This window comes from Trematosphaeria pertusa (assembly GCF_010094035.1).
Source record: "Trematosphaeria pertusa strain CBS 122368 unplaced genomic scaffold BU26scaffold_12, whole genome shotgun sequence".
NCBI classification, from domain to species: domain Eukaryota; kingdom Fungi; phylum Ascomycota; class Dothideomycetes; order Pleosporales; family Trematosphaeriaceae; genus Trematosphaeria; species Trematosphaeria pertusa.
Window position 1 is genome coordinate 396,918 of NW_022987223.1, and position 23,384 is coordinate 420,301.

Below are 23,384 nucleotides of genomic sequence, written 5' to 3' on the forward strand. Positions count from 1 at the left end.
GCTTTTAGTAATATAAGGCTTTTGGTAATAAAGTACGTTATAGTTATTTAAGAAAAACTCGTAAATTTCTTGTTAATTTTTCTTGCTAAGAAATTGTAGACAGTTTAATAATATAGGTAGTTTAATAATAAAGTATATTATAGTATTTATAATATAATAAAGGTTTCTAGAAAACTTTTATAGAGCTAGCTCTTCTAGGTATAGTATAATAAGAGATAGAAGTTAGAAAAATTTTGTCTTTAGAGTTTTCTCTTCTAACTATATATATATTAGTTAATCTAGCTATATAAACTTATAATTTTATAAATTATAGTATACTTAAACTATCTAGAGCTTATTAACTAATAATATAGTAGCTTTAAGTAGTTATTTAAAAGTAAAGCCTTTTTATAGTATAGTAGAAAAAGATAGAACTATACTAAAAATATATTAAAATTATTACTTCTAAATATATAGAAAGCTTATAATATATATAAGCTTATAATATATAGCTTTATATAGCTAGATTATTAATATCTATATATAGTTAGAGAAGAAAACTATAAAAAGAATTTTTTTAATTTCTATCTCTTATTACGCTATACCTAGAAGAGCTAGCTCTATAAAAGTTTTCTAGAAACCTTTATTATATTATAGATACTATATACTATAAGTTTTATATATTATTATAGAGATATAATAGTACTTACTAGAAGTAAACTTAATTTTTTCTTAAAAGTTATCTAAATACGTATAGCATTTTAATTACGTAGTATATCTTAGTATAACTTTACTATAAGGTATAATATACTATAGAGAATATATATATAAATTTTTATAGAGAAATATTAAGGTTTTACTTAGTTATTTAAGAAAAACAAGTTAATTTTCGTTAATTTTCGTTGCTAAGAGAAGGTAACTAGCTTACTTATATAACTAGCTCGCTTGTAAAGTACGTTAGTATATTATATATCTTTAAAGTCTTATAGTTTATTATTAAGGTTTTCTAGTACTATTAAGATTTAAAGTCTAAGAATAGTTACTTTTAGAAAAAGGCTTACTTCTAGCTTACGTAATAAGAAATATATAATACAAATTTAATAGAAGGTGTATATAGTATAGTTCTATATATATTTAAAATTTTATAGAAAAATATTAAGGTTTCGCTTAGTTATTTAAGAAATACTTATTAATTTTTCTCTTACTTGGCATTTTTGGGGTGTTCGCTTGTGTGGGGTGTTCGCTTGTAAAGTACGTTATACTTCTCTGTTACTATAAAGATACCTATAGCTCGCTAGCGTAGCGTCTTTACTCGTCTTAGCATACGCGATAAGCCGCCCAGTTGGGCCCCGATCGCATTCCCAGCAAAAACCGGAATCTCATGATGCGGAAATCTGCGGGCGGCATGCAATTCGCGCTCCGTCATGCTGAGCGAATCTTCTTAAGCCCAATTGGGGCCCTCCGCCACACCGACGCCCTTAGTTAGGGACGCGTGAAACTAACTTTTTTCGCTCTTTTTATCGCGGAGATGGTTATGGTCCGCCCAAGAACGCAGAGAGAGCTTGGGCAGCTGTGGCGGGGAGCGCGTAGACAGTGAGTCGCGCACAGAGCGCTGCCTCGAGTTGCGCAACAGCTAACCAGACACAGTTTGCATTCGCGACGCAGATTTCCGAGTAGACAGACAGCTGCTGCGCTTGGCTTGCGATACGGCCCGCCGTCCCTTGTCGCCGCCCTCACAGCTGGCTTTCTAGCCTTGCCGTCGTCGCCGTGTACCTTTTTGCGTCCGACGCTCCTCGATTCGCCCGAAGCCTCGTGGTGGTCTTTCCTCCCGCGCGACCAACAGCGCAATGCGTCAACAAGTGCGAAGGATGCAGAGGACCAGGTCAATAAAACGGACACAGGCGCCGTGAGCAGCGGGGAGCAGAAACCTCCACCACAAACCCGCGTCGTCTCCGCAGACGGCGAGAAGGCTGAGGACAGCAAGGAGTCCGCGTGGCAGACGATCACGAAGAAGCTCCCCACTGCGCCGAAGTCGGCTACCTCGCTGGGCGACACAATCGTGGACTACGTGGTGCCCAACTGGGCGAAGATGCTGCCCGGCTTCGTGCGCAAACTGCAGAACGAGCTGTCCATGGCGCCGGGCTCGCTGGCCGAAGAGATCTGGTACGAGGCGCACGATCCCGAGATCAATCCGGAGATCATCTGGGACGCGTCGGTGCGGGTGTCGAATGACCTTTGCGCGGAGGAGAAGCGGTTCCGCGAGAAGAGGTCGCTGTTCACACGGAAGGGGCTGGCGCGCTATTTGGATATACCGGAGGAGACGATCCATCCGGAGGATGTGCCTGTCATTGCGATGTGCGGCTCCGGCGGTGGACTGCGCGCGCTGGTTGCGGGCACGTCGTCGTATCTTTCGGCGCATGAGCAGGGGCTGTTCGACTGCGTGACGTATACCGCGGGCGTGAGTGGCAGCTGCTGGCTTCAGACGCTGTATTACTCGAATATCACGCAGCGGAGCCATGCGAGGCTGATTCGGCATCTGAAGAATAGGCTGGGCGTGCATATTGCTTTTCCGCCCGATGCGCTGGATCTGCTGGCGAGCGCGCCGACGAACAAGTATCTGCTTAGTGGGCTGGTGGAGAAGGCAAAGGGTATGCCGGATGCGGAGTTTGGCATCGTGGATGTCTATGGTGTGCTGCTGGCGGCGAGGCTGCTGGTGCCGAAGGGCGAGCTGTCGGTCGATGAGTACGATTTTAAGGTTTCGAATCAGCGGCGGTATACGGATGATGGATCGCATCCTCTGCCGATTTATACGGCTGTGCGGCATGAGATCCCGCTTGCGGAACAGTCCGATACGAAGGACCCGATCGCTGCGGAGGCGAAGGCGAGGAGAGAAGCGTGGTTCCAGTGGTTTGAGTGAGTTGCCCCAGGCCAATGCTTCTTTGCTTGAGTTGACATTCGCAGATTTACTCCCTACGAGTTCTGGTGCGAAGAGCTTGAAGCTGGTATCCCTACCTGGGCTATTGGCCGCAAGTTTGAGAATGGCAGAACCGTCTGGCGAGAGAATGGTCTGGCATTGCCGGAAGTACGAGTCCCGCTGCTGATGGGCATTTGGGGCAGTGCTTTCTGTGCGACTCTATCGCATTACTATAAGGAGATTCGACCGGCAGTGCGAAGTCTCACGGGCTTCGCTGGCCTGGACACCATGATCTCGGAACGAGATGAGGACCTCATCAAAGTGCATCCCATCGATCCGGCTGCGATTCCGAACTTTGCTCTCGGCATGCGCAGCTTCCTGCCGCCGTCTTGCCCAGAGAGCATCTTCGAAACGAAGAATTTCCAGCTGATGGATGCTGGGATGAGCAACAACTTGCCTATCTACCCGCTGCTACGACCTGGAAGGAACGTGGATATCCTGATCGCATTCGACGCGAGTGCGGACGTCAAGACAGACAACTGGCTCAAGGTTGCCGATGGCTATGCTCGACAACGCGGCATCAAAGGCTGGCCCGTGGGCGCCGGCTGGCCCCCAGAGGAAGAGACAATGGCAGAGCTCCAGCAAGACATGGACAAAGCGCAAGCAGACACGGAGAAGCAAGCACAAGCGAAGATGGAAGAAGCCAAAGAGCAAGACAAGCCCAAGCAACAGGGCGGTGAGAGCAATGCGCTCGGCTACTGCAACGTCTGGATCGGCAAGACCGAAGAGCGCACAAGCGACTCCGAACCGCCCTCCTCCAAAGTCGTCGAAGAGGACTGGGAGCTCATGCAGCCCGACGCCGGCATCACCGTCATCTACTTCCCCTTCCTGGCGAACCCGACCGTTCCTGGAATTGATCCCAAGACTTCGGATTTCATGAGCACGTGGAACTTTGTCTACACGCCCGATCAGATCGACAGCGTGGTGCAGCTCGCGCGCAGGAACTTCCAGGAGGGCGCCGAGCGCACGAAGAGGACGGTGAGGGCGGTGTATGAGCGCAAGAAGAAGATGCGGGAGGAGCGGGAGGCGGAGGAGAAGGAGCGCAGGAGGAGGTGGAAGATGAGGCAGGGGCGCAGTGGGGGGAGGAGGATTGGGGAGGGGGATCATGGGGATCATTTTAGTTGAAGGGGTGGGCTTGCTTTTGGATGAGATTGTTGCGCTGCATTATACCCTGATATAGATTTCTTTTGGAACTTGGACGTTGGACGGTGCTGAGGTGCTGTGAGACTATTGATTGTGCTTGATATGCCTGGCTATCTTGAAATCTTCTTCGGCAGACCGCCAACATGCTCTATGCGCAATGGAGAACGGCAGCTCTGCAATTCGCCGTTTGGCTTTCCCAAGCGCCCGGCACCCGGGCTTAGCAGCGACACGTCATGCGAGTCGCACCTGCACCTTCCGGGGTTAGTCGCCTCATCCTTGCCTCGTTTGGGGTTGGCGGAACTTCACCTCACCTTCACTCCCAACACTCTGTTGCCTGCGCCCATGATGACAGCACAGCCTTGTCGCTATCACCTTCACTCTGCACGCTCTGCGCGGTTGCTACACCGACTGCCTTGAGCTTCGGGTGCCGTTCTTTCTAAGACCTCACGAGCCGGCCCGCCTGCAAACGCTCCTGCGACTTAGACGGCTGTCGCAATCAGCAGTTAACCTCGAGAGGCAGCTGCGATACTGAAGAGCTTGTCTTAAGGCTTATTTTCTATCCCTCATCCCGAAGGAAGCAACGTCCCTGCTTCTCTTACCGACGTTCTGTCTCGGGCTACACAGCCCCACCACCGACATGACGACGCACGAAGACACGGTCATGTCCGACTTCTCGCGGTCGCACAAGCGCCACCACGAGTACTCCTATCGACTCCCGACCCCGCCGAGGATCGTAGTGCCGCCGCCCACCCTCACGTCCGAGGTGCCCGAATTGACTGTCTCCTGCCTGCGCACACCCGACGAAGAGCTGGATACAAGCTTTCTTAAGGAGATGAACCTGGAAAGCATCGTCCAGACGAACACACTGTTGGAGTGGGCATACGAGCGGAGGAGACAGGCGCAGATGATCCTGCCCTGGCTGTACCTGGGTCCCTTGACGGCGGCGAAGGACCGCGACTTCCTCAGACGGGAGGGCATCACCATGGTCCTGGCAATCCGCGCACGGGACAACAGCATGAACGGCGCGCTGAAGATCGCAAAGGAAAGCTGCCATGAGGTCGCGACTATTGAGGCCGCTAACTACTTCACCCTTATCGGCAAGTTCTCCGAGACCACCAGGATGATCAACCAGCACGTCGCCAAGTTCCGGAAGTATACTGCGGCAATTGGCACCCCGCAGCTCGGGAAGGTGCTTGTGTTCTGCGAGTCGGGGAACGAGAAGTCGGCCGCCGTCGTGGCGGCGTACCTGATGGAGACGCTGGAGGAGTTCGACTATATAAAGAGCATGCAAGTGTGTCAGGCTCAGCGCTTCTGTGTTAATTTCGACGACACTGTCAAGAACATACTCCGGTCGCACTGGGACATTCTGCAAGCTCGGCGTGCGGTTACGAGCTCCCGCTCCGGCTTGCTCCAGGCCACCGCTCTCACCAATGGTCTCCAGCAAGTCATCCCGCATCTCCAGGCCCAGCAGCAATCGGTATTAAAGCCGAAGCGGACGATTGAGGATACCAGGGATGACGAGGACATGGACATGGGCGACAGCACGGATCCCTCGGATGTGCTTCGGTTCGTTGGAAGGGACATCACCCCGTTCGTGGACGGTTAGGGCGCTTGCTCTCGGACCTTGGGTTTCGGCGTTTCGCGGCGTACTTCCTTGCTTTTACTATGATACCCCGCATACGATATGGGCGTTTGGCGGCATGGGTGGGTATGGCTTTGATCCTCGGACAGTATGTCCGCAGTATGAAAAGCCTGGGTATTGTGTTCCTGATTTTACTAGAGGCGCTTCATTGCAGGTGGGTATTTCGACGCCCTCGGGGTTACGGTAGGGGAGCAGCCGTCACAACTGGGTATAGGCAAGTTCCTTAGGGTTTGCCCACATCTCGTATTTCCTTTAGTCTTAGTACGCTTTTCTTTAATCCCAAATCAACTGGCACTTCCCTTGCCTGTGTGTCGCCCGTGATGCTCACTGCGCCATTGGAGGACCCAGGACAGGCGCTCGTGGGGTACGCAATATCGTAATGGCAAGCGCTCCCCAATCTGGCCGTCTCCCAACTCGACACCGGGCGAACCCGCGTGGACCCTAGCTGTCTGATTTTTCCAGCTTCGTCTCAAGGCCTTTTGGCTGGTGTAGGAGGAAGCGGCGGCCGAAGCAACCCAGGAGCTCACGGCGTAGGGAACATAGCAATGGCAGGCGCTCCCCAATCTGAACCTTAGAACATCTCCCGCCTTGAACACCATGGACCCTAGCTGTTTGATTTTCTGGCCTCATCTCATGGCCTTCTGGCTGGTGTGAGAGGAAGCGGCTGCCGACGCAGCCCGGGCACCTGGGCATGGAGCAGTGTGCTACCACAGCACCTGCGGAAAGGTACGTGAAGGCACGGCCACCGGGCACCATCTAGTCTACTACGACAGAAGATCCCTCTCCCAGGCTACCAATTTGACAGCATCAGCATCCTTATCGCCCCGACCGAGTCGCTATTTTTTGTCCCTTCGACTCGCAGTAACACAGTATCTTCCTCGTCTGTAGCAGCAACAATACCCGACATTCGCTCCCCCCAGCGGCCGATAACGGCGACACGTCGAAAACGTCCCTTTCACTTCCACGCCCGTCGGCTGCTATGCTGCTACGTCGGAGCAGCGAGCGGAAACCGCCGCGCCGCTATCGGGGCGGCCGAAGTTGGGGGGACAGTGACTCTGACAGTACCAGTGACAGCGCGTCGGGCGAGACTTTAACCTCACCACCCACTTCCACTTCCACTTCTTCCTCTCCTCCTACGCTCGCACATCACCAGCGCAACAACGCCACGCCCCGTACCGGCATCTCGCGTACGGTGCAATCCGCCGCTCAGCTACAGCTAGTGCGAAAGTCGAGTAACAGTTTTTCTCCGCGTGAGAGCTCGTCGCCTTCTACACTGCTGCAGTCACAACAACGGCCGTCGCCCTCGTTGTTCGTCGCGCCCTTTTCAGCTGCGACTCGCAACGTCAGCGTCACCGCAGCGTCGACACAGAAGAGCGATTCCAGATTGTCGCGCCACAGCGCTGATTCAATGGTGAACAATCGTACGGTGAGGAAGCTGGCGCCCGCGCAGGAGATGGAGGCGCGAGAGCTTGGGGATGGGACCTCTGGGGGTGAGGTGAGGCGCTCTGCTAAGGTATGTATGCCTCTGTTCTTCCTGAAGCCGACGCTAACTTTTCGCAGGGCGGAAAGAAGATTGCGCAGAAAGACAAGTGGGTCGGCGTACCGAATCTGAGCCTCGGCGCACCCGCAGCCTTCCCGTCGATAGACCCTAGCATGGTAATGCTCGAAGAGCCCGCGGGCGAGAGGTATCATATCAAGATGCTGGTAGATGACAGGGCGAGCAGCAACGCTGAGAAGAGGGAGGCTAGCTACGCGGTCGTCGAGAGGATGTACGCCTGCGAGGGCGATTTCCCGGACATGAGCGAGGAAGAGAAGAATTGGTATGCGGAGCTCAAGAGCATGCCGATGGACGAAGATGCTGCGCGCAAGGTATGTCTACTCACCCATGCTCGTAACTCACCGCCTGCTTCTACCGACGCGGGTGAGACGATACAAGTTCCTGACACCCTTCCGCAGATCGCTTTCGCCTCCCTTTGGCCCATCCTCCGCCAAGCCATCATTGACTCTATCCTACAAACCTGCGAGGCCTTCTTGACCTACCAGAGCGCATACTTCCCCGTCAGGATCCTCCTCGGCCTCGAAATGGATGCAATCAGCGCGATCATGCACGAGAACATCGCCTTCGCCAATTCGCAGTTCATCCCTGCTGAGCTCCTGCAATACAAACAGTCGCATCCCGACGAGATCGTTGACCCGGATACCCCTCCAAGCAGGGAGATTGTGCGAGCGATCCAGTACCTAATGCAGGAGCGGCTGCCCGGGAGCTTGCTGGGAGAGTGGCAGTTTCCGCTGCCGGAGTTGCAGGTATAGTGCTTTTCTTCCTACTACGCCTGGCCTCGCTGTAATATTCTCTGTCTGTTTTACTCTGTCTACCTTCTTCGATGTCTGTCAATTTTTCGAGCTCCTCCTCGGCCTTGGCTACGCGTGGCCGTGTATTATTATGCTAACGAAGGGACAAGACCTTCCACGAGCTCATGAGAGAGTTGAACCCCTCGCATTGGTCCGTTCATGGCAAGACTGGCCACCACGGTTCCGCGGCGGAGGGATCGTATGAAGAGGAGTATACCGAAGATGAAGAGAGCGATATGATGAGCTCGACCGCTCCGGGCAAGAAAAGCCTGGTTGTGGTCCTGGAGATCGACTCGATGCGCCTGGCGAGGTTGGACAAGTGGGGAACTGGCAGCATCCAATCTGAGGGCCCACAGACCGCGCAGAACGACAAGAAGCGAAAGCGAGACCCGCCCGCCGATCCTGCCCTCAGCCCGTACGTACTAAGCGAGGAAGATGGGACGCCAGCGAAGAAACAGAAGAAACAGAAGTCGGAGCTCCTTCCCGTCGAGGACGCGGGTGTCGAGCCGTTGAGTGCCATGAACAAGCAGTCGCCCATCACCCCAGCGCTTAGTCTGGCACGGGGAGATGAGATCATGCAGGATGAAGAGAGCGTGGTCGAAATGCCACCACCGAAGAAAAAGTCGGAGCTCCTTCCGGCCAAGAAGGCGGACACATCATCAATGAAGGGAATAAACCAGAGCCCGCCTGCCAATCCAGCTCTTGGCCCGGCGCATGGAGGCAAAGCAATTCAGAATCAGGACACCGTAGGGGGACTTCAGCCACCGAAGAAGCAGACGTCGCAGCCCTTTCCAGTCAAGAAGGCAGACATGCACGCATTGAAGGACATCAACAAGCACATTCAACCGGGCGGTTCGGCACCCAAGCATCGAGTCAATCAGACCGAGGAGAACGTGGTAGAAATGCCACCACCAAAGACGAAGAATCCTCAGCTCCTTCCAGCCAAGAAAGCGGATATACAGCAACCGAAGGATCTCAGCAAGCACAATGAACCGCTCGGCTCGACACAGGGAGGCATATTCAATCAGCATGAGCAGAACTCGATGCAAATGCCGCCACCAAAGATGAAGAATTCGCAGCTCCTTCCCGTCAAGAAGGCAGACTTCGATCAGATGAAAGGAACGAAGAAGCGCCCTGCCCCAACCGAGACACAAGGACAGGCAGAGCGGGCCATGAAGAAACAGAAGACCATGCCGCCAGGATTTCACCCGCCAGCGAAGCGACCTGCTCATGTATCAGGCAAAGTTCGTCCGTCTCCGAACCCAGCACGGCCACCCCCACCAATCCCAATGTCGGCCACGGTCGTGGATCTCACACAGGACGATCAACCTATCCATACCGCACCAGCCGGCAAGGCTCATCCTCGCATTTTCGCTCAGGTCGATACGATGAGGGGCTTGTCCTCCGCCAGCAGGGAAGAGCAGCTGGCTTTAGTCCAGGATCTACAACGCAGGGGATATCGGTTCTCTCAGGGCCCATATGGATCGTCAGGAGCGTCTACTCTAAATGGGATCGCACCACCGCCGGCCCAGGCTATACACAAAAACGCTCCGCGTATGGGAGGTCCCCAAGCTAAGGGGCAACAGGCACCCCAAGGCCACCACGGACCATCAAGAACTTCCACTCAGAAGGGCGTCGCACCAGCGCCGACCCCGGCTATGCGTAAGAGCGCACCTCGTATGGATGGACCGCAGGCAAGGTCTTATCAAGGCCAACGAGCGCCATCAAATCACCCGGGTCAGAATGGGCTTCAATCGTATTCGCCGGCTCAGATTTACCAGCTTCAAGAAGCGGCGAGACTTCAGGCGAGGCAAACTGCTCAACATCACCATCCTCAACTGGCCCATCAGCATGCTCAGGATCAACAACGAAACCAGGCTACTCAATCATCTCCGGCCTTCAGCCCTTCCTTTCCCGCGACGTCGGGTGCCGAGCACGGTCGGGGTGGCTTTCCTTTCCAAGGGTCGTCTGGCGTTCAGCATAGTCCTGCACAGCAGCAGCAGTCTCCATACGGTGCAGTGTCTAACCAGACAATGCAGCACCGTCAGCGCATTGGCTACTTCGGATCTCAGGTCGACATGGACCCAGACATGAGACGACTCTTCCAGGAGACTGGGCGTCACCCGCAGTTCTCCAACATCACCGCTCCACACTTCCCACGACCAGCGTATCTGGATGGGAACTCTGAGGATCGACAGCATCGCACGCCTTACAAGTCACCGCAGACTCCGCATATGGTTCCAAGCCAACAACAATATCGTGGGCAACAGCTCCCACCGCAGAGTGGAGCAAAGCAACACAGTTACTCTAGGAACCAAAGCGCGAATTCGCACTTGCAACAGCCTCAAGCATACCCTTACTTGCCTTCACAGGCACAGGACGAACTTGCCCGTGAGCGGGCTATGCGACTGACCCAACTCCGCATGGGCGAGCCTCAGGGAGCCAGCCTTTCCCAGAAATCCACACGTCCCCCGTCAATGGCTCCTCGGGCACAGGACCAACCTGCCCGTGAGCGGGCTATGCGACAGCACCAAGCCCGTATGAGCGAGTCTGTAGCAGCTAGTCCTTTCCAGCACTCTGCAGGTTCCCCGGCAATGACTTCTCAGGCACAAGACGAACTTGCCCGTGAGCGGGCTATGCGGCTGAACCAAGCGCGCATGGGCGAGCCTATGGGGGCCAGTCTTTCCCAGCAACCTGGACATTCCCTGTCGTTGACTCCAGACGCTATGCGACAGCACCAAGCCCGCATGAGCGAGCCTCTGGGAGCCGGTGTTTTCCAGCAACCCACACGTTCTCCGTCAATGATTCCAGGAAACGGCAGCAACGGCAGCAACGGCGGAGTGACTGTCAACAGCGTCCAAGACGGGACCAATTGGACGTACGATGACCTGCTTTTCATGGCTCCGGATCCGAGCATGATGATGGCGATTGAGTTGGATGAACTGGATCAGGCGATGGGGCTGAGTGCGCCGATGGAGCGAATTGACTCCGGGACGGGATACGAGGATTGGAATTTCGGGGTCGATGAGAAGAGGAGGACGTAGGATATCCTTCAAGCGAGTAGGCGAAGGGCGGAGCGTCGAGCGTCGAAATGGGCGTATGCGTCTTTCGGATGAGCCCGGATTGACCGGGTTGCGCATTGCGCTTTTCTGAATAGCGCGAGTGATTTTCAGTGGGATTCAGGATAGTGGGATGAGGTTTTCCTGCGCGCACTACACTTTCCTGAATAGTGTGGACGATTTTCAATGTTGCTTTCGGGTAGTAGAATGATATTTTCCCGCGAGGCACGCTTATACAAGAGTAGGGTCTGTGCGATAGATTCTTCAATGCAAGCGCCCATCTTCTAAAGTGCAATATGCGGCCATGACTGTCAGTGCTCTAACATTCAGCTTCTACTACTACCCGCACTTTGTATCTCTAGAACAGAAGTTGGAGCGCACTTGCTGTAGTCAGCGGTAGGGGCGATCTTCGCCAAGCAATGAATTCGTCTGATTGGCTGTCGCATTCACGTCTCAGCCCTACGAGCTCGAACCTCACACCTCACCTCTCCAAACGCTCTTCCCAAACAGCTCCCCACAACGCCCGCAACACTCCTTCAACCGCCAAAATGGAGTCCATGGAAACACAGCTCCTCAACAAATACAACATCCCCTCGCTCTTCCCCTCGCAATGGCCCGAAGAAAAAGACCGCGGCTCCGACGACGAGGACGACGATCCCGCGCCCGCACAACCAGCGTACACCCCACAGTCTCGCGGCTCCGTGTCGCGCCGCCCGAAGAGCAGATACTCGGTGCTAGAGGGCGGCGGCGGGTTCCAGCGCCGCAGAACAGGCGTCGAGAAGACGAAGGACGGCGTGGAGAACCTGGTGCAGAAAGACGAGCAGGACCCGCTGGGCGCGTTCCCGAGCGTGGTGCAGGTGCTGCGCCAGCGCGGCCTGCCCGTCGAAGACGACGTCAAGCTCAGAAACAGGTTCCTCCTCTCCTCGACCACCTTCTCGCCCTCGCTCTTCCTGTCCCAGGTCCATAGCGACGCGTCCACCGATAGCCTCCTCGCCGGCCTCGACTTCCTCTCCCGCAGCATTGAGAAGAAATCGGCGAGTCTGAAGGTTCTGGTCGAGGCGAATTTTGAGCGCTTTGTCGGCGCGAAGGCGACGATTGATCGCGTGTATAGCGAGATGCGCGATGTGGGGAAGGAGCCGGACAGCCCGAAACGCCCGGCGCATAGCAGGGGTGCGAGCCGCAGTAGCTTTTCCGCGCGCAAGGCGAGTGAGAGCCAGACTTTGAGTCCGGGGATGGTGGGCCGCGTGCCCTCGGAGAAGAAGAAGAATGCGCTGGTTAAGGAGAGCGAGTATGGCGTGCACGGGATTAAGGTGCCGCTTACCGAGGTGGCGGTTAAGGCCGAGGAGGTGTGGGGTCCCGCGCTGGGTGGCAGGGAGAAAGAAGAGACGTTGAAAGCTATCTTGGCGTCGGTGGAGAAGAATAGAGGACTGTTTGAGGTCGGGTCCGCGATTCAGGATGCGATTAGGAGGAGGGACCATGAGACGATTGTGGAGGAGTATGCGAGGGCGAGGAAGTTTGCCGAGGACGCGAGATATATTGTGGAGCAGGCGAGCTTTTCTCAGACGCCGCTTACGGATGCGCAGATCCATCAGATTATTGTTACTGCGAGGATGTGGTCGGATGTCGAGCATCAGATTGAGAGTTTCAAGAGGGATGCGTGGAAGAGGTTGACCAGCACGCACTTTACGAAGCAGCAGTCGGGCATCGAGGAAGCCAAATCGGAGCAGTATATGGAGATCATTTCGATCATGCTGGAGCTGGGTGTGGAGGATAATCCGATTTGGATATGGCTGCTTTCTCGGTACGAGTATCTTAGGTCTCGACTTTCCGACACGATCGATCGATCAACGGTTGAGATTGAGGTTCTAAGGCGGTATCTGGCGAATGGGAAGAAGCCGAGCTTGAAGATGTTCTGTCAGCACCTCCGAACTGTCCCGCTCAGCAACAGCATCACCGCGGAGCCCGCGAAGCTGGATTCGACGAAGGTGGTCGAGTTCTGGGAGCACGTGCATACTTCTATGACGAACCTGCTATCTCTTAATGGGGGCTTGCTCGGCGAGGTCATTGAGTACTGGGATATTGCTCGGTCGTTCGTTGAGGGCAAGGCACAGAGGAGTCTGCCAATGGGGTTCAACAACCAATCCTCAGTGCATCACAAACTCTCGTCGACCAATATCACCGAGCTGGAGAAGGGCACGACGGAACTCATCAACATCATCCGGGAGCATCTCTACTCGTTCTTTGCGGATCCGCCGCCTGAGGATATCTCCAGTCTGTTCTCGCCGCTTCCGATGACGCCTACCCCAACTACACCCAGGACGCCTCTCACTGCATCGGCGCTGAGTCCGACCATGGGGTCGAAGTTTCGATTTGATCCGAGTAATGTACCGCCGCCTTCGCCTAGAAGGGGTGAGTCGTGGGAGAAGTACGCGTTCTGGCCGCCACATTCGAACGCGCTTTCCGGATGTCACTATCTCGCTAGGACGCTCGTCTTGATCGGCACTGCCGCGAATGAGCTCGCGTCTTTGCGACTTCCGGAGATTGGACCTACTGTTCGCATTGATGAAGCTCTCCGTGCGCTCGTTGGCGGCGTCCGCGAACGCTGCGTTCAAGCTGTTTGCGCTGCCTGGAATGCCGACGCCAATAATCTCAGAGTGCTCGAAGATTGGACGCGCGATGCGGACCGGAAAGACATCACTACTATGCCCTCGCGCTTCCTCGCTATTCACAGCTTCCTGCTCAACAACTTGCAGAAGATTATGTATGTCGAGGCGGCGACTAAGACGTCGGTGGATGTTGTGGTTCCCCCAAGCAACAAGCTGTTGCAGATGGTTAGGAGCCAGTTTGTGATGAGTCTGTACCGAACTCTAAGTGGGATGGTGGAGTGTGCAGAGAAAGGGAGAGAGGCCCTGGGAAAAGAGTTCGAGATCAAGGGTGATGATCTCACAGTTGACGAGGAGGAGGGAGGAGATGGTGGGTGGGGTAAGGTGGATGCAAGCAAACAGGTGTGTCTTCCTCATTTCCCCCCTTGCCACTCTCAGCACCGAATGCTAACCATGACCAGTCCATCCGCCTCCTCCTCACTCTTAGCAACATGACCTCCTTCCAAACCGAAATCACGCCCCAACTCCTCACCCTCTTCGAAACCCTCTTCTCCGTCCAACTCACCGACGAAACAAACCACATCCGGGACACCCTCTCGCAACTCGACGCTCAACTCTTCCGCTCCTATACAATACCGCACGCCGTGAAAATCGCCTCCACCGTCGAATCCGGCATCTTCTCGCCCACCTGGGCGCCTGACCCCGCCCCCGGAAAATCCGTCGCCGACCGCGAACCCAGCCCTTACGTCTTCACCATCCTCCTCGACCTCGTCATCGTCCACACAGAAGTATCAACCACCTCTCCCCCGCTCACCCCGCGCATCCTGCGCGCCCTCTTCGAAGCCACCACCCAGTCCCTCATCGCCACCTTCTCCCAGCTGCCCGCCTGCAACCTCACTGGCCTCATGCAGGCCACACTCGACGTCGAGTTCATGGCCCAGACGCTCGCCAGCTACACCACCGAGAAGGCCAGCCAGGTCCAGACGGATATCTATCAGGTCCTGGATGGGAAGACGGATAATAGGGCGAGGGTGCGGCTGCAGGAGGAGCTGGGCAGCTTAAGGGGTACGCTGAAGAGGTTGAGGGAGGCGACGAAGGTGGAGTTTAGTTGCTTTAGAAGAGGGAGGAGTGCGAGGGGGACGACGGTGGGGGAGAGGGAGGGTGCGGGGCGGAGGGAGGGGTAGATTGGTTGGGATATGGGGGGGTGTTTGGTAGAATGAATGACTGAGTATGTGTTGGCTTGCTTGTTTGAAAGTTGAGAGCACGGTTGCGGCGTGTGCGATGCGTAGATACAGAGACTGCGTGGGGAGAATTCGTGCTAGATGCCGTAGGCAACGTACGTGCGTCAGTTCTGCCGTTACTACAGATGAGTGTGTGCGATTCATATGCGCTGTTGACTGTTGACTGTTGCAGGACTCACGAGAGAATCTCATGCCTGGAGCGAATACCAAGGGGGTTTTCTTTTTCTTAATGAGGTTTTGGAGCCGGACTCTGCGTGGGTTGGTGGGTCGTGGTATGCTCATGCCGATTTTGGAAGAGAATCGGAATGCGGGTGCGAGAGCGGGCTGGCTACCTACATTTTGGTAGGTGGTGTTGCTTGTGCGTGCGTGCGTGCGTGCGTGTGGTGGATGAGTGCGCGCGTGGCGGAGTGGCCTACTGGGGGAGTAGGAAGTGCATCGGTTGGGGTGGGAGTCGGCATGGCGATGAGTGGATGGTGGGTTGATGTGGGAGTCAGCCATGTCGATGAGGGGATCATGGGTGACTGTGACTGTGGGCGGAGTCCTGTTGGGGAGTCAGTGTAGCTGTGAAGTATTGCGGTGTGAAGAGATGCGCGAAAGATGGCTTGAGTGCACATCGAGCTTAGACGACGGCGCGATCCTCGAAACAGCTTGCACGCAAAAGAGACAAAGAGCCCACGCCGCCCGCGCGACGGGAAGCTATCCATGAGATGGAGGAGCGGAATGAGCATACGGCGCATCGCATGTTGGGGTCTGTGCCGCTGATGTGGTTGTCATTGGTTGGTGACTCTTCGTCGACTCATGGGCCTCCAAGTCATACGTGCGCTATGACCCGACGGTCGTCTGAAGTGAGTTCAAGAGGAGTTTGGAGAGGAACATGAAAGGGAATCTATCGTGGGCTTTCGAACTCTTCAACAACACACATCGATTACCACAGCAGACTCTCCTCTACTGAAAACGACCTTGAGAACATACTTTCGAAAGTACATACCGAGATCCGAAACATCCGTTCACGATGAGCGAGCCATTCAAGACTTCCGACGTCACCGCAAAAAGATATAGCCAACCTCTCCTTCCCCTGACGGAGCCTCACTATGAAGACCTGCGTGAAACCACCTGGCCTGGCGTAGCTACCAAGGCTTTGATGAGCTCCAATCTCGAACTCCAGTTGACCAGGTCCAATGGAAGCAAGATCTGGATAAAAATCCCCATGGAGATTACTGGGGCGAGCGTTTCTCACTCCAAGAAGTCGAAACCAAGTTGCAGGAGCGTTTAGGAGGTAAGCAGGTCTCTTGCTGCGCGATACTGCGCCACGAAGCTGTTCATGGCGGCAGGTGACAACTTGTGTCCTGTTGATGTTGTGGTGGCTAGTCGTTGACTCCCCGTAGGTAGACTCATAGGTTTGGAGTCATGCATGATCTATGACCCAGCGGTTGTCTAAAGCGAGTTCGAGAGGAGCTTGGCGGGAGGTTATAAAGTGAAACTGTGGTGGGACTTCCACGATCTTTCCTTACAACACTTCTTGATTGCTTTGCTCAACGAAACGATCAAGACCACATAGCTTTACAGACTTTACAACCTTCTCAGTGCTTTGCGATCAGCAAGAATATCCTACGACCCAGCCGCTGGCCCATTTACGGTTATTCTACGACCACGACCATGAGTTCAAACGCCAGCAAATTATTCAGAGTCCAAATTGTGAACAAGGAGAACCTTCTCAGCGGCCGGGAAGTTATCGGCCTCAACGGGGGATGGCTTTACAATGACGAAGTAAAGGACAGAGCGGGCATAGCCCCTCACCCCGCCTTCCGTAGCAGCCAAGGCTACCTCTACGAGAAGGAGCTAGCGCAGCGAGAGGCGAAGCGAGACACAACGAAACCCAACGGGATGAAGTTTGCAACCCCCGGACACCCGACGTCGAAAAAGATCAAAAAAGAACAACGTTCCAAACCCAGGACGCAAGAGAAGTGGGATTCCTACGTGGAGAACTTCATCAACATGCCCTGCCCTGAGAAAGTGGCTTTGGACGGCATCCAGGGCCCCTTGGAAGAGACAATGGAGTGGGCATATCCACCGTCAAAATTCCTGTTCGTCGGTCTGCCATCCCTGCAGACGATAACGCACACGGCCGCCACGGGCGTCTCGTTCCGACAGCACATCTTCGCGCTCCAGATTACCAAATACCTCCTCGGCCGAGTCCTCGTTAACTACGACGAAGTGGAGACAAAGCTGAACCCTCAGATCATCATCGACTCGACTCACCTGACGCGCGCGGACCGCGAAGTCGTCCTTGAAAAGTATGAACAGAATATCGGTGGCTTAGGCTGCAAAGTCCAACTAGCCTCCATCGCTAGCATGTTGGATATGGACAAGAGAGGCGCCTTCGTTATTATGTTCCAGCCAGAGAACCCGCTGCGACAGATGTTTGCCGAGCAAGCCGCCGCCGCCTTCCAAGACGAGGGGAATCACGCCATAGAGAAGCTTCCACAGGCAGTGCTCTGTGCTCCATGGAATGTCGACAACGTAATGCGGGACACTAAATGGTTCGACGGAGATAGGACCTCGGACCTAGTATATGAGTGGCTTCACGACCGATATAGGTCCATCCCAGTCACGTCTGGAGAAGAGCTGGAAGGAGACAACCAGAACGTGTCTGCTTTTGGGGAAACGCATCTTCATCTGCGCAAGGATCTCTATCTTGCGGGTGCTTCGGGTGCAGTTACTCCCATGCCAGGGCTCACTCCCTTACCTGGGAACTCGCCCGAGCCGATGCAGGGTGTGTCTCCATCGACGATGCTTCAAGTCCTGGAGCCGGCTGAAGCGGCGGTGTCTCTGGGCCACAGTAGGGCACCAACCAGTCAGAAGAGGGAGTCGCCGAAGCTTCCACTGGTAGAACTGCCCGCACCTCCCCCTGCGGTAGTTTGAGCAAGGGAAATTCTCGGCTTTGTAACTTATACAATCACTTATATGAAATAGATGACCATACCCTATGTTTTATAACGTATACATTTTCTTGGATACTAATGCTAGCGGCTCTATATTTATCACTAACATTGGATCTGAGCCATTACTCAGACTAGTAAAGGTGAGTGTTGAGCTTGTGATTTCGTAATCACTTCTGGTTCTTCCCAAGCTACGCTACAGTCCTTGTTGCTTCGAGGAGTCTTATGTTGCGCGATACTGCGCCACGAAGCTGCAGGGCGGTACATTGGATATTGTGCTGCGTTATGGGCCGTATTTCTGTACTGAAGGGAAATCTCCTCTGTTGGCTTGGGGTTAGAGTTGGAAGCTCTGGCAGCGGACGGCCGGCCCGTATGCTGTTAATGTGGTGGTCGCTCGTCGTTGACTCCTCGTCGGTAGACTCACAGATTAGAAGTCATACATGCGCTATGACAAGTCATCTTGGCAAGGTGTATAAAAGAATCTCTGTGATAGAGTCTTTTTAACCCCTTCGACGACACTCCATCTACCGCAGGAAAACTCTTTAATTATAGTACTCTACTCCATCTGAGCCTCCAACATCACATAAATCATTTTCATATCTTCACACCGTGTTAAGAGACAAACTTCCACTCAATCGACCCCATGGCCTCAAATGCCAATTCAACATTCTCCAGCCACACCGTTACCGAAGCCATCAATGGGCCACTATACAGGAAGGATGGAATCCTTAAAGCCAGCAGAGATGTGCCACATCTGGCCATCTATAGCTACCAGACCTACGACAAGCAACTTGAGAAGGGGGTCTGGGGGGCCTGCACCAAAATTTTGGGCCAGACGTTTAAACAAAAATTCCTTGAGTCCAGGACCGAGAAACAAGTAATGCAAGGGTGGGAGCGTCGTTCCAACAACTTCGACCACGCCAACGAAAAAGCCTGCCTTGATAGGCTCTCCAGCTCCTTCGAGGAAACAATGGGCTGGACCTCACCGCCAGTGAGATTCCTGATTTTCGGGCTCCCATCATTGTTCGCGAGCGACGGTGCTGCAGCCCACGTCTTGGATCGGCAACACCTATTCACATGCAAGATTGTGGATCATCTTCTCGAAAGGCTGTACAGCACATTCTCGACTGAGGGACGAACAAACAAGCCGCAGATCATCGTGGACTGCAACAACTACACCATTGGCGACCGTCATTTGGTTAAAGGCCTGTTTGAGGAGCAAGCCAAGGGCCTCTGCACAGTCCACATGGCAACCGAAGCCGTTATGCTCGACAAAGTAGCCGACACGTCCAATTTCGTTCTGATGTTCAATCCGAAGAATCCGCTTCGACAGGCCATTGCGGACTATCTCCAGCATTCAGCTAAATCGAGCGATGATCTCCCGTGGGCTGTCCTCTGCGCCCCATGGTCGGTTGATAATAAACTATCCGATGACCCGCACTTTGATGGAGACAGGAGTTCGACTTTCGTGAGAGACTGGCTGGAAAATTACAAAGAAATTCCTGCCACGGACGGGAGCCTGAAGGAAGGAGACTTGAAGGTCTTTGGAACGACTGTTTTGCATCTATACAAGCGCACTGCTAGGTACACACTGGGGGCGCTGCAGGATCCGCCAGAAGGAGGCCAAGGCGAGTCTCCTATGATTCCTGGGGAAGCCAGGTCGGCAGAGTCCACAGAGTCTGGCGGAGCGCCAGCCCGTGGACAGCGTCCGTTCCCGGATGTTCAACTGATTGACATTCCTGTTCCTCCCCCTCCAACTTGCTCTGACGCAGGCAATAGGGCGGCTGGGTTTGGCGACATGTATAAAGGGTATAAGTTTTACTCTGGTTAGTGGGCATATTCTTTTCATCATTGTGGTATTGCTAGGTACCTCTCACTTTAGTCACTCGTTAGCCTTAATCGAATGGTTACTTCCTAAGGATTATACTGTACGAGATTTCCTCCAACCGTATGGCCGTTATTATGACCCAGTAGGTATTAGCGAGCGACGGTTTGGTCGTGGCTCGCTTGTGGAATTCTAGATGCCAGCATACGTAGACTCAGAGAAATAATTGCGGATATGTTCCCGACTGCATAAGCACTTCGACTTTAAATTCTATTTTGTCTACACCCACTTCTTTCCTGTAACAAGAGGCTCCACTAACTCCATGAGGAAGCTCTCCGCCTTGCCCTTCCTCACCATGAAAGACGGCATTCCCCAACCAAATACCTGACCAACACCACCGCTCGGGCCAATAGGGACGATGATCGTATCCTTCATCGGTTTGTACTCCCGTTGAACCAAGTTGGATGCCTTTCCGAATGGGTTCAACCAAGCCATCAGCCCACCGGTGCTTTGAACCTTTCCCTGTGCGATGTCTGCAGCAATGCTGGATGCAACAGTGGGGACCATGGCGTCGATCTCGATTGCGGTCTTGTTCGTTCCAGACACGACATCGCCGATGACATATACGCCCTTGGTTTTGGTATTGCCTTTGACACGGAAATACGGGTCGCTCGTCCTAACTCTGCTTTCGCTGTCCAGCCAGTCACTGGGAAGCCATGCGGTGTTCATCGTTCGCGGACCGGTCGCATTGATAAAGACATCCGGGTTCTTGGATGAGCCATCGCTAAGTTGGATCGGTCGTATGTCGATATCTGCTGTTACTTCTGCCAATCCCGTATTCAGTCTCAGGGTGACACCTAGGTCCTCGAGCGCCTGCTTTGCTTCCGCACTGATACTTGGTTTGACTCTCGGCAGCACGCGTTCCCCTGGGGTGATGAGCGTTATCTTTGCGTCCGGATACGCTGAGGCAATCTCGCCAGCGGTTTCGACTCCGACCGGGCCCGCTCCTGCAATGAGGACAGTTGATGCCTTGGGAAGGGTGCTATGTAAGGCCTTCAGAGTGGTGCGGCTCTGCTCATGGTTGTCATGCAAAGTCCAGAGCGGCGAGGTCGATGTCGTGCCGGTGGCGATGACGAGTGAGTCGTACTTGATCTCGCGCTGCGGATCACTGGCGGATGCAATAGTGATACTCTTATCTTCAGGACGAACGCATGTCGCCTTTCCCTGGAGAAAGGTAAAGGTCTCCTTGTCGTAGTCCTTGAAGGCCTCGCTGATGGAACGAAAGATCTTGTCGTCAGGAATCAAGGTGGGGTTTATGAGCGCTCGGGGAGATGCAATCTTGAAGAAGAAGTGATCGTTCGGTGTCACCAGGGTGACGCGATGTGAGGTGGTAGGATCGAGCTTCTTGAGAGCGGGAAAGCTCTGCTGAAGAAGATAGTGGGCGAGGTTGACGCCCCCAAAATTTCCCCCTACGATGACGACGTTGTGAGTCTGCTGTGCAGACATTTAGCTGTAGAATCTGCGTAGCGCGGATAGGGAAAATGGCGCTCTTAGAGTTAGCAAAGGAGCCCTTGTTGTTTTGAGCGGCGTGGTTTCTACGTTGTTGCATTTTGTGCAACGTGACACAAAATACACAGCTTGCCGGTACACCGGAATAGCAAAGTGCCATTGCCGGCGATGCAGGCTCCGTATCATGCATGTTGATTCTGTTGAGGAAGCTCCGCATCCAATAAAGACTTGCATTGCGGGGGTAAGCGATTCACCCGGCTGTGCCGCAGGATTCGCCCACACCCACCAACATTAACGCTCCCGCGGGCTGAAAACAAGCATCAAACCAGCAAGTCCAAATGTAAACCAATCCTTCGATTCCTCCAGCAGACGGCGGCCATCCTCACCCTGGGCGAATCGGATATCGAACTCCATTACCAACCTGGTGATCATAAGCCGCATTTCCATCAATGCGAGTTGCTTCCCGATGCAGGCGTAAGCCCCGTGACCGAAAGGCATGTACGCCTCTTTACGAAGTACCAGGTCTGGCCGACTGGTCCACCGGTCAGGGATGAAGTTGTGAGGCTCAGCAAAACATCTCGGGGCTTATTTTGGACAGTGTCAGCCAACTTCGGAAGGTGGAACTCTGGATGAATACTCACATCTGTGCAGGACCCAAAAAGGGGTGCAAATCGTTATGTCTCCAGGGAGGCGTTTCTTCCCAATCTGCAGTCCTTCCTCTAGAGTCTGCCTGAGCACGCCAGAAGGATTGGGGGGCCATAATCGAAGGACTTCGGTAATGAAGGCGTTCAGGTAAGCCGCTTTGTTTCGTAGAGATTCCGCATCTAACACTGTTCCTGCCGTTATCGCATTCAGCTCTTCTCGTATTGCCAAAATGTGCTTCGGGTCCTTGGCAAGATAGTAGAAGGCGAAGGTGAGCGAAGATGCTAAGGCGTCGCTTCCCGCTACTATCAAGATACGACTGTCCCCAACCAACCATTGATGCGATAGAGCCTTATCCGTGGCATGCCGGTCATCCGTGATGAGCGCAGCGGCTATGTCGCAAACGTCCGTTTTCCTCTGGCATCGATTTAGTCCGTTCCCGCTCCTAGAAGAGAAGCCTCTACTTACGCTTTTGCGATCAAGAATCTGCTGCTCGCACCACCTGACGAAAACGTCGTGCTCCTTGCTAATATTCGGGATTCTCGTTAACATCATGAACAGCCACGGTACGACCCCAAACACTCCGAGGCCCTTCTGGCCGTTCTCTAGTATCCGGAGAACATCCAACCTCTTGCCCTTCTCAATCATGCTGAACCCTTGCCCGAATCCGACGTCTCCCATCACATCGAAAGTGAAGTAATTAAACCATAAGCTGACATTCACGCCTTCTTCCGTTGGCTTGCGACGAAGTTGTTGTATCAACCGTGAGATATGGGATTCGATGCGGGGCTCATAGTCCTTCAAGGACCTGGTAGAAAAGCCTGGGCTCCAGACCTGCCTTCTCTTTTCGTGCTCTATTTTGTCGCGTGTGTGAAAGATAGCGCGCAGTGGGTGTGCCATACTATACCATGCGGCTCGTGTGCATCTCGAAGAAGAGCTATGGACGGCAAGGATAGCATCTGGATCTATGATAGAGAGCTCGGAAGGCCCTGTTTCCCTACTCAGTCCCAGGTATCTAGGCCAAATCTACTCCGTATAACGTACCAGTCCTGACAAAGTCTCCAAACTTCGTGTGCGCAGCGTAAAGATTCCGAAACCCGTTGAAATGTCTATTATCAACGGCCTGGAACAGTTTGCTCATGCGCCAAGTATATGGGCCTTGATACCGATGCAGACGATGAAAAGCTGATATTCGATACAGCAAAATGCTGGTGAATAAACCAATTAGATATCGAGCCTCGATTGAAATGGCGAGCTTCAAGCATCCGATCACAGATATGTCTCGCAACAGCGAGATCGGTACTGTGGCAATGCAAGGAAAGAGAAGAAATAGTCGTAGCCAGAAGATGCCGCACATGTGATGCTCTCCATGCCGGAAATAAAAGATGTGAGAAAGAACTCCGATAACAAAGAAGCGCATGATTGATGGCCTATTTCCGAGGGAGAGAAGTTGGGGCTTAGGAATGGACCGGTCCGCCC

At 53.6% G+C, this 23,384-nt stretch overlaps 8 protein-coding genes across 8 annotated transcripts; 6 read left to right on the plus strand and 2 right to left on the minus strand.

Moving 5' to 3' along the window:
- Positions 1–1,320: 1,320 nt before the first annotated feature.
- On the plus strand, positions 1,321–4,078 carry BU26DRAFT_542246 (phospholipase-like protein A2; the record flags this gene model as incomplete). Its single annotated transcript, XM_033831633.1, has 3 exons — positions 1,321–1,572; positions 1,627–2,892; positions 2,941–4,078. Exons 1-3 carry the CDS (start codon positions 1,508–1,510, stop codon positions 4,076–4,078), a joined length of 2,469 nt encoding a protein of 822 aa, XP_033680410.1. The 5' UTR covers positions 1,321–1,507.
- Positions 4,079–4,415: 337 nt separating this feature from the next.
- BU26DRAFT_489567 (phosphatases II) lies at positions 4,416–5,702 on the plus strand (the record flags this gene model as incomplete). Its single annotated transcript, XM_033826025.1, has 2 exons — positions 4,416–5,480; positions 5,538–5,702. Exons 1-2 carry the CDS (start codon positions 4,734–4,736, stop codon positions 5,700–5,702), a joined length of 912 nt encoding a protein of 303 aa, XP_033680411.1. The 5' UTR covers positions 4,416–4,733.
- A 646-nt stretch (positions 5,703–6,348) lies between these two features.
- BU26DRAFT_607661 (uncharacterized protein) lies at positions 6,349–11,131 on the plus strand (the record flags this gene model as incomplete). The annotated part of the gene is made up of 5 exons (XM_033835776.1): positions 6,349–6,464; positions 6,550–7,251; positions 7,299–7,607; positions 7,695–8,042; positions 8,198–11,131. Exons 2-5 carry the CDS (start codon positions 6,718–6,720, stop codon positions 11,129–11,131), a joined length of 4,125 nt encoding a protein of 1,374 aa, XP_033680412.1. The 5' UTR covers positions 6,349–6,464; positions 6,550–6,717.
- Positions 11,132–11,641: 510 nt separating this feature from the next.
- On the plus strand, positions 11,642–14,933 carry BU26DRAFT_607662 (uncharacterized protein; the record flags this gene model as incomplete). The annotated part of the gene is made up of 2 exons (XM_033835777.1): positions 11,642–14,151; positions 14,211–14,933. Exons 1-2 carry the CDS (start codon positions 11,695–11,697, stop codon positions 14,931–14,933), a joined length of 3,180 nt encoding a protein of 1,059 aa, XP_033680413.1. The 5' UTR covers positions 11,642–11,694.
- A 1,713-nt stretch (positions 14,934–16,646) lies between these two features.
- Positions 16,647–17,912, plus strand: BU26DRAFT_508073 (uncharacterized protein; the record flags this gene model as incomplete). The annotated part of the gene is made up of 1 exon (XM_033827052.1): positions 16,647–17,912. The coding sequence occupies one exon, from the start codon at positions 16,647–16,649 to the stop codon at positions 17,910–17,912; it is 1,266 nt and encodes a 421-aa protein (XP_033680414.1).
- A 660-nt stretch (positions 17,913–18,572) lies between these two features.
- BU26DRAFT_508074 (uncharacterized protein) lies at positions 18,573–19,950 on the plus strand (the record flags this gene model as incomplete). Its single annotated transcript, XM_033827053.1, has 2 exons — positions 18,573–19,755; positions 19,823–19,950. 2 exons carry the CDS (start codon positions 18,573–18,575, stop codon positions 19,948–19,950), a joined length of 1,311 nt encoding a protein of 436 aa, XP_033680415.1.
- A 23-nt stretch (positions 19,951–19,973) lies between these two features.
- Positions 19,974–21,345, minus strand: BU26DRAFT_521871 (FAD/NAD(P)-binding domain-containing protein). The gene has a single exon (XM_033829646.1). The coding sequence runs from the start codon at positions 21,258–21,260 to the stop codon at positions 20,034–20,036; it is 1,227 nt and encodes a 408-aa protein (XP_033680416.1). The 5' UTR covers positions 21,261–21,345; the 3' UTR covers positions 19,974–20,033.
- Positions 21,346–21,554: 209 nt separating this feature from the next.
- Positions 21,555–23,355, minus strand: BU26DRAFT_489576 (cytochrome P450; the record flags this gene model as incomplete). The annotated part of the gene is made up of 4 exons (XM_033826026.1): positions 22,950–23,355; positions 22,374–22,894; positions 21,905–22,322; positions 21,555–21,847 (listed from the first exon to the last, which is right to left on the minus strand). Exons 1-4 carry the CDS (start codon positions 23,323–23,325, stop codon positions 21,555–21,557), a joined length of 1,608 nt encoding a protein of 535 aa, XP_033680417.1. The 5' UTR covers positions 23,326–23,355.
- Positions 23,356–23,384: the final 29 nt, after the last annotated feature.

Coding starts and splice junctions, on each gene's coding strand:
- BU26DRAFT_521871 (XM_033829646.1), bottom strand. CDS start 21,260: ATGTCTGCACAGCAGACTCACAACGTCGTCATCGTAGGGGGAAATTTT.